This window comes from Mirounga angustirostris, unplaced genomic scaffold (assembly GCF_029215605.1).
Source record: "Mirounga angustirostris isolate CCGP_5_RB_7025 unplaced genomic scaffold, mMirAng1.0.hap1 SCAF_8, whole genome shotgun sequence".
In the NCBI taxonomy this organism is placed as follows: Eukaryota; Metazoa; Chordata; class Mammalia; order Carnivora; family Phocidae; genus Mirounga; species Mirounga angustirostris.
The window spans coordinates 33,005,638-33,015,359 of record NW_026991716.1 but is presented as its reverse complement, the minus strand read 5'-3'; the positions used below and the strand labels follow the sequence as shown (position 1 = coordinate 33,015,359).

Sequence of the window (9,722 nt, the reverse complement as noted above, 5' to 3'; positions counted from 1 at the left end):
GATGTGGGACTCGATCCTGGGACTCCAGGATCATGACCTGAGCTGAAGGCAGTCGCTTAACCAACTGAGCCACCCAGGCGCCCATGGGATGAAGAATAACTTAGTATACTATAAGGTTGTTGGTTTTCCAACAGTTTTTTAAGATTATCTGTAATAAAACTGAGAATCTTGGGGGTACCTGGTTGTTTCAGTTGGTGGAGCATATGACTCTAGATCTGGGGGTTGTAAGTTCGAGGCCCCTACTTTGGGTGTAGTGATTACTTAAAAATAAAATCTTAAAAAAAACCCAAAAACAAAATGGAGGTCTCTTGCTCCAGCAACAGGAGTGGGGGCACCAGACACAGGGCTTGAAGGGAAACTCCATGGATGGCTTTAAGAAAATGGCAGACAAGCTGGGCATGGGGGAAATCCCCAGCTTCCATAAGGCCAAGCTGAAGAAAACAGAGACCAGAATACCGTGTCGACCCAACAGACCATTGAGCAGGAGATGTGGAGTGAAATTTCCCAAGAACTTGGAGGATCCTCCACCCCCGTCATCTTTGAGACACTCTAGTCATGATATGGATGAAGAAGAGCCACCTGCAAGAGGGACTCGAGTGAGCGACAAGCTGCACTGTGAACCCGGGCACTCTGTGCGGATGCTACTGGCCTGTGGGTCTCTCAGGAGACCCCCAATTGGACTGCCAAATTCTCCAGTTTGCCCTGGGATAGTACAGCAAATTATTTGTATGATTAATGAAAAGAACACATACTTTGTGGCAAAAAAAAAAAGACACACACACACACACACACAAAACCCACCAAACTGAGAACCTTGATTAGGTGAATTATTGTAGTTATAACTATATGAGGACAGAGATAATACAGAATAGAAAATATAAAGGGATTGACTGTTTAGTGTTCCCATTAACCAGAAGTCAATTAATAAGGGTCCTGGATGGCTCAGTTGGAAGAGTGTGTGACTTTGGTCCTTGAGGTCTTGAGTTCAAGCCCCACATTTGGTGTGGAGATTACTAAAGAAAATAAATAAACTTAAAGAAAAAAGCATCCTGCAATATGCTATTCTCCATTTAGATTAAGAAGTTAGATTAAAAGAGAACAGCAAAGTAATATGTACTCCATGGCAGACATTATTGGCTGGATCACCCAATATCCATTTCACTCCCTTTCTTTTTTGCCTGCTTCCATTACAGAATATAAAAAAAGCTGAGTACTTGCTCTCCCAGGAAGGGTGGCCATGTGACACAATTCTGGTTTGAGACCTCTGTGAAGGTCTCTAGAAGCTGTATGGAGCAGCTACACTCTGACCAGAATGGATTCAGAGTGATTTTTCCAGGGTCTGGAGTAGGGTAAGGTGAGCAAGACACTTCCCTTGATATAAGATTTATGAGGATGGCAAAAGACTCAGTAATCGAAATAATATTTTAATGCAATGTTTAAAAAAATAAAAATTAATGCAAAAGATGCATGATGAACAAAATATCAGCATTTAGAATAAAGGCAGGATCCAACAACACCAGTAGTAGAGGGAGGCAAATAAGGCCCATTCCCGTGGGTGTAGGGTCAGATCACACTCACTTCTTCCAACTCACAATCTGGGGTGGGTATAAGTGACTGGTGGCATTTAGGTTTTGTGCCTACTTCCTGGCCACAGGGGAGTCTACAAGAGAAAAGTAGCATATTCTGGCTGAGCTATTTTGAGGAAAACCTTAGTGTTTATTAGAGTCAGGGTACAGATAAATTAATATTGAACTATAGAGAATAGAGAATGAGATACTTCTTGTGAACCTGGGAATGCTCCAAGGAAAAGATAAGGCTTCAGCTGGGGAAAGGGGAAAGCAGAAAGAACACTGGATTTGCAATCAGAAAACGGGACTCCTCTCTTTGCTGCTTGCTTTACTAGCTGTGATAATTCAGGCAAGTCACTTTGCTTCTCTGAGTGTTAGTTACTTTATGTGTAAAAACTCATCCTATGTGACCTGCCAAAGACTTGTGAGGATGAACTGAGATTAAATGAGTGAATGGGGTTTCTAAACTGAAAAGCACTATGCAAACATCTTGCACTGTTATTAAGTCATTAAGGACCGGTAAGACTTTAACAAAAGGCATTGGGGGAGAAGGGCCTTTGGGCAGAGAATGAAGGGTGAAGTGGTTTTTGTATGAGGCGAGACAAAAGGAAACTGGGCTTTGAAGTCTAGGAAGATGAAAGCAGTCAAGGAATGCCTATGTTTTTAAGACCATTAAGGAAACAAAGCCCAGGACCCCAAGCTTGAAGGGTAAAACCAAGCTCTATAGTATCCTTTTTTTTTTTTTTTTTAAGATTTTATTTATTTGACAGAGAGAGACACAGCGAGAGAGGGAACACAAGCAGGGGGAGTGGGAGAGGGAGAAGCAGGCTTCCCACAGAGCAGGGAGCCCCATGCGGGGCTCGATCCCAGGACCCTGGGATCATGACCTGAGCTGAAAGCAGACGCTTAACGACTGAGCCACCCAGGCGCCCCCAAGCTCTATAGTCTTCAAATTACTCAAGAGTGAGGCACCAAACTAGCACAAAACACCATAATGAATGACTTGCACATTTTGCTTCCTACATACTCTTTTTGAAGGCAGGCAACCACCATATCTTACTCATCTTTGTTTCCAGGAGCCTGACACTTTCTGGTCAAGAGCACTGTGCTCCATTCTCAAGGAAAGAATGAGTGTCCAAAGGCTTGGGACCTTTTACCCGGAGTTGTACAGACTAAGCAGGTGCATAGCTTTGAAAAGCAGGTTCTTCTGTGCACACTGGGATGCCCTCCTGATGGCCTGATGTTATGAGAGCTCTCCAGATCCCAAGTAAGGTGTGTTTGTCCTTACTTTAAGGAAGAGTAAGATGGGACCACGGGCTCTAGCCGACTTATTGCTACGATAATCAAAAATCAGGGAGATGGGGGATGACGACTATACTAGTGATACAATTTAATAGAACGGATGAGTGCGAGAACGCAAGCACACACAGATGAACAAATGAGTGCATGGCAAACTGGTTAAATCTGAGTAAGGTCTGTAATCTAGTCATTTGTATTGGTCTAGTTGGTTGTACTGTGCCAATGTCAATTTCCTGGTTTTGATAATGTAGTATAGTTACGTAAGATGGTGAGGGAAGCTGGGTGGGTGATGGGTACACCGCACTTCCTTGTATTAATTTTGCAGCTTTTTGTGAGTCTATATTATTTCCAAATAAAGCAAACACACAAAGAAACCAGAAAACAACGGGCACCTTCCCCGAACCCAGCCTAGCCCTCCCAGAATCCGCGCCACAGCTCACACTTCTGCCCTCCGTACGGCCTCCACCGCTCAGGTAAGGCGGGGAGAGTGGGTGCGGCGGGACCGCGCACGCGCAGTCCTGAAATCCCCCGCCGCGGCGCTGGGAAGTCACGCTTGCGCAGTCTTGGCGCTTGGCCGCCGCGCCAGCCCTTCTACGCGGCGGGGGACTCGGCTGCCTTGGCCCCTTCGCGCCGCCGTCTTTTCCGGCAGTTGGAGCGCTTCCTGTTGTCCTTACCCGCACCCGCCCCTCGGCCCCTGCCTCAGAGACCCTAACGCGTCCCTATCCTCTTCTCTGGTCGGCGGGGTGCTGCCGCTGGGGTTTCGCCTGTCCGCCCGTCGAGAGAGGTCGCTGGCCCGGCCGGCGTCTGCGGCTGTCCGCCGCCCCCAGCTCTTCCTCCCCCGGGGCTCTGGTGAGTGTCTTGCTGCCGCTGTCTTCGGTCCATCCCAGCCTCTCCCCCTCATCTCCGCCCGTCTCTTTTTGGGGTTCTCCCTTCCCGCCGGCGCCCTCTTACCAGCCCTGTCCTGACGGCCCCTCGGCCGCTCTCCTCAGCCTACTGACAGCCCCCGTCCTCCCGGTTTTCAGAGGCTCCGCTGTCGGTCCTCGCCACACTTCCCCGGTCTCAGGCTCCCCACCCCATTCTTTCTTTCTTTTTGTGCAGTTGGGGCGGGGAGCCGGGCTCTCTTCTCTTTTCCATGTTGCCAGCTTTGTCTGCTCGCCGCAGCCGCTTAAGTCTCCTCGGGGATCTCAGTCGTACTGGTTTCCATCTCTTTTCTTTTTTTCTGGGGTCTGAGAACCTAAGAGCTGTTGTGTGAGGCAGAGACGTGGAAAGCCCGTCTTGGGGTGTGGTTCCTTTGAGTCGGCCCCCTTCCCCATGGCTAGTCTTAGAGTACTGGGCTTCAGATAATCTTAAGATCACAGGGAAATTGAGTGACGATTTTTTTTTTTTTTTTAAGAAAAGAGTGGAAAAGGAAAGTCGATAAGGACTTAGAGGAAGTCTGTGTCAGAAAGTGTGCAGAAACAGCTAGTAGGGAGATCAGATCTCCCAGTTTGCACTTTGAATTGACTAAAAGACACAAAGAGAAATTCGTTGGTTTTGAAATGTACAGAGGAAAGTTGAAGTGAGGTAAACCTTGTGCTTCCTCTCCCTTTCAGCTCACCTTGGTTCCGAATTAGAATTAGCTAGGCAGTAGATGTCGTTTCCCTAAATATAAAACAAACACCACGATAACAGGCTCCACTCATAAGAGGACCAGAACTCTATCCTCCAACTTTGTATAGAAAACCACTTCACCTCCCAGCTCTATCCCAATCATACATACATATTCTCAGTTCCTAGTAATGGTCAGGAAAGATGAGTGCTTTCTCAGTAAATCTTTTATAAGGTCCTTACTACGTGCATAGCATTGTGCATGAGATGGGAGAAGGATATTAAAAGTAGTGTAAGACAGGTGCTTGCTTTCCCATGGCTTACAGCTCAGGAGGAGAAATTAAGATATGTGATTTTTAAGGAATGATATCCGTGTTCATTTACCCAAATGAAAGATACTGGATTGTCAGTCACAAAGACGTAAATAATTGGTGAGGGAAGGAGTATTCATAGAGATAACAGTACCATTGTAAAGTCAATCAATCAAGGATAACCATCTAGGTTGAATAAAACAATGGTTTTCATTTAATCTACTTTTATGTTTGCAGTACCTTTGAAGATCACATTCTTTTGTTAATTTTTAGAACTTTTAAGAATTTCTTACCTACCTATTCCCTTATTCTGCAGAGATGGAGAATGAAATGAATAGGGAAGGGGCCTCTGGTGGCCTGTAGGTCAGGGCATGAAGGCTTGAATTATCAAAAGTATGAGGAAAGCCCTGTGTTATAAAAAGTACTTGGTTGACCCGGTAAAGCTATAAATTGCTATAGGGCAATAGTAATTTTATCTTTTGATGAAAGGTTATTAGAATAGGCTAAGCCTTTTATGAGTGGAGGAAGGGAAGGAGGAAGAAGTTTTGAAGAAAGGTCAAAGGGAAGGATAGTGCAACCTTTGCTATTACATTAGAGACTATGTGAAGGTTGAAAATCATCCTGCTAGGAAATTTGTTGGTCTGTTACGTGAGCATCTTTGAGTACACTTAATATCCTGTTGATCTTTTTAAAAGCTTAGAAAGCGGGCGCCTGGGTGGCTCAGTTGGTTAAGCGACTGCCTTCGGCTCAGGTCATGATCCTGGAGTCCCGGGATCGAGTCCCGCATCGGGCTACCTGCTCGGCAGGGAGTCTGCTTCTCCCTCTGACCCTCCTCCCTCTCATGCTCTATCTCATTCTCTCTCTCAAATAAATAAATAAAATCTTTAAAAAAAAAAAGCTTAGAAAGCCATGCCAGTGACTTAAATGAGTAAAAACGTTCCACACCTCAGTATTTATATACTTATCAATGTAAATATAATTTTGTTCTTTAGTTGACAACTAAAAAATCATTAACTTGCTCAACTTACATTTATTAACCACCTATTATATGAAAGGCACCGTTTGTCTTAGGTTTAAATACTTGCATTTTTATGTTGAATAATTTCAGTTGTTAAAATGTAACCACATATATGTATATAAAAAAGGTCTCTAGAAGTGTTCAGACAAGGGAGGAGTACAAAGCACTCCCTTGCTTCAGACTTGTTTTTAAATCTGGTTTGAAAATTTCTTCACCAGACTTAGAGTGCATGTGGTTTTCATTGTGGGTGGAGGGGGTACAGGCTGACAAATAAGGAACCACACCCAAGCTTCATAAACCAGAGGTCTTTAAACAATTCTACTGATATCCTAAAAATATTTGGGTTTGCTTTGGTATCAGCAGAAACTTCCTCATAAAAAATAACATTGTAACAAATAACATAGGTAGAGCTGAGTTCACTTTCTTGAATTTGTTATTACTTACAATTTTGGCACTTCATGAATAAAAATATTTGAGGTAGAGCCTTGATTTTGAATCTCTTTGCTCTGAAAGGATTATTCTTTACATGATTTTCCCCTGAATATCTTTTAATAAAATTGCTTAATGTTAAGCCTTTTGTCTTAGTAATAATAAGTGTTTGCTCGTTCCTTAATAGCCCTAATCTATGAGAAAATTTAAAAAGCTGCTAAGTATTAAGGGGAGAACCTTAAGGAAACTTTCATAAAGTGTACTATCTTTGAAAATGGCCCCTGGCCCCTCCTGATTTTTACTCAGCTTTATATTGGGATGAAAGGACAGACTTAGAGGCAGGTCATGTTGGAGGAAGGCATGATAAGGATAAAATATTGAGCATTATTGCCAATGCTGGAGCAAGTCTAGATTGGTGAATGGTCTGGCCAACTGTAACAGTATGGGCTGGCAAAAATATTTGGGGGAAAATGAGATTTAAATCTATGAAAAAAATGTTTTATAAGCTATTTAAACCTTGTTGGTATCAGTTTTCTCATATGTAAAACGAGGAAGTCAGGGTATTTTGTTTTTAAGATATCTTCCATCACCAAAATTATGATTCAGGTTTTTTCTTTGTAACATTGTTTTTATCAGTTTTTTGTTTTAACTTGTAAATCCAAATAACATATATTTATCAAATACTGTAAGACATGTCAGAGTACATATATACCTGTAGATGAGCATTTTAGTTACAGATTTTTTTTTAACTCTAGAAATGGTATAAATTTATTTATTTATTATTATTATTTTTAAAGATTTTATTTATTTATTTGAGAGAGAGAGAATGAGAGAGAGCACATGAGAGGGAGGAGGGTCAGAGGGAGAAGCAGACTCCCCGCCAAGCAGGGAGCCCGATGCGGGACTCGATCCAGGGACTCCAGGATCATGACCTGAGCCGAAGGCAGTCGCTTAAGCAACTGAGCCACCCAGGCGCCCTAGAAATGGTATAAATTTAAAAGTTATTGGTAATTTGGGGCATCTGGCTGGCTCAGTCAGTAGAGCATGCAGCTCTTGATCTTGGGTTTGTAAGTTCGAGCCCTACATTGGGTGGAGAGATTACTTAAAAATAAAATCTTTAAAAGTTATTGGTGGGGCGCCTCGGTGGCTCAGTTGGTTAAGCGACTGCCTTCGGCTCAGGTCATGATCCTGGAGTCCCTGGATCGAGTCCCGTATCGGGCTCCCTGCTCAGTGGGGAGTCTACTTCTCCCTCTGACCCTCTCCCCTGTCATGTGCTCTCTCTCATTCTCTCTCTCTCAAATAAATAAAGTCTTAAAAATAAATAAATAAAAGTTATTGGTAATTTAATAGTAAAAGTACATGCTCATTGAAGAAAATATATAAAATGTGGAAAAGCCCAAACAAGAGTAAAATGATCTATTGCATTCTTACTGCCTAGAGTTATGCCATTAGTAACATTTTGATACATATTTCAAATAATCTGTGCACATCTAGTAAACACATAAATAAAATTGAAATCATGGTATATATTCTGTTTTGTAACCTTTTCCTGCGTAGATTGGAAACCTCTCCCCTGACATTAAACATTTGAACATATTTTAATTGTGCATTACTCAATTATAGGACTTTTTTTTTTTTAAAGATTTTATTTATTTATTTGAGACAGAGAGAATGAGAGACAGAGAGCATGAGAGGGAGGAGGGTCAGAGGGAGAAGCAGACTCCCCGCCGAGCAGGGAGCCCGATGCGGGACTCGATCCTGGGACTCGATCCTGGGACTCCAGGATCATGACCTGAGCCGAAGGCAGTTGCTTAACCAACTGAGCCACCCAGGCGCCCTCAATTATAGGACTTTTTATAATTTAATCAGTTCTATTGTTATGTATTCAGGTTTTATCATTACAGTGCTACATTGAGCCCCCTGTGTATGAATCCTTATGGGTCTTTGATTTCTTCAAGGTAGATTTTTGGATGACAAAAAATTTTACTGTGTCTGTATTATATATTCTTAATTTATGTTTATATTATGATCTTGTTCTCTTTTTAAAATTATAACGTATGTATTAAAGATATATTCATGTCACTTTTAGGTACAGATAGATTTGCTTCTGACTGATGCATGTTATTTTTTTTTTTTTTAAGATTTTATTTATTTATTTGACAGAGAGAGACACAGCAAGAGGGGAACACAAGCAGGGGGAGGGGGAGAGGGAGAAGCAGGCTTCCCGTGGAGCAGGGAGTCCGATGCGGGGCTCGATCCCAAGACCCCGAGATCATGACCTGAGCCAAAGGCAGACGCTTAACGACTGAGCCACCCAGGCGCCCCACATGTTATTTCTTTATGTGCACCCACAGCATTTTATTTTCTTACTGAATTGGCTTCAACTTCCTATAACACAAATGATGGCATAATAAACATCTCCTGTAATGCACAAGTTTGTGCATTTCTTAAGAGCCTATGAGACAATTTCTTTAGGCCTAATACCAAGAGATGGTATTTCTGGGTCATAGGACATTAATATATACTTATTTTCATCAAGTATTCTGTTTGTCTGGCTTTTGTTGTATATTATATGTTTGTCCTCCAGAATACTTGTACCAATTTACTTTCCTACCAGTAGGTGAGGAGAGTGTATGATTGGTGGATTCTAACTCCAAAACTGATACCTCTTCTTTTTTTGTTTCTAGCAGCCATGGCAATGACAGGCTCAACACCTTGCTCCTCCATGAGTAATCACACAAAGGAAAGGGTGACCATGACCAAAGTGACACTGGAGAATTTTTATAGCAACCTTATCGCTCAACATGAAGAACGAGAAATGAGGTAAAGAACTGTGTTTGAGAAAATTGTGTCATGGTTTTGGCATTCGTGTCTAGTATCATAAGACACATTCATAATATCGTTGAAAGGAGATAAGAATAGCTGCAGCAGTGTAATAGCCTATCCCATTACAATTGCTATTAACCCACTTATTTCTACTACTAGTCAATAGCACAGGGGCACCTGGCTGGCTCAGTTGGTAGAGCATGCGGCTCTTGATCTTGGGGTTGTGAGTTTGAGCCCCACGTTGGGTTCAGAGGTTACTTAAAAGTGAACTCTTAGGAAAAAAAAAATAACACGGAATTCCATAGTAGTATAAAAAAATAAATTGGGCCACATCCTTGGATTCATTGTTAAGGCAGTATGACATAACAGAAAGAACAGCCCTTATGGAATCAGACCTGGGTTTAGCATCCTGACTTTATCGTTTGGTAGCTATCTGAGGCCGGAGTAAGTTTCTTAGTCTTTTTGTGTATCAGTTCCCTATCTGGAAAATGGGGATAATACTTGCCTTGCAGGATTGCTGTGGGGATTATATATATAACGCATGTGAGTAACCACCATACTGCTTCTCATATAGTAATCACTTAATCACTTGGCACCTGTTGTTATTGACCCGGTGTACACTGTTCATGTAGTAACGTGTAATTAAAATTTTATTCCCAACATTTTATTATGAAAATATTCAAA

The 9,722-nt window shown here is 42.3% G+C and overlaps 1 protein-coding gene across 4 annotated transcripts in view; it reads left to right on the top strand.

Annotated features, from left to right (window-relative positions):
- Positions 1-3,428: 3,428 nt before the first annotated feature.
- The window catches only part of STK38 (serine/threonine kinase 38), a 40,700-nt gene continuing 34,406 nt past the window's right edge, over positions 3,429-9,722 (top strand). Inside the window, exons 1-2 of one of the 4 annotated variants that reach the window (XM_064597531.1) lie at positions 3,429-3,716; positions 8,903-9,035. In XM_064597531.1, coding sequence (XP_064453601.1) covers positions 8,905-9,035 — 131 coding nt within the window. In that variant the 5' untranslated portion in view covers positions 3,429-3,716; positions 8,903-8,904. Of the gene's footprint in view, positions 3,717-8,899; positions 9,036-9,722 lie in introns of all 4 variants that reach the window. The other 3 variants (XM_045866793.3, XM_045866794.3, XM_064597532.1) reach the window with 3 other exon arrangements.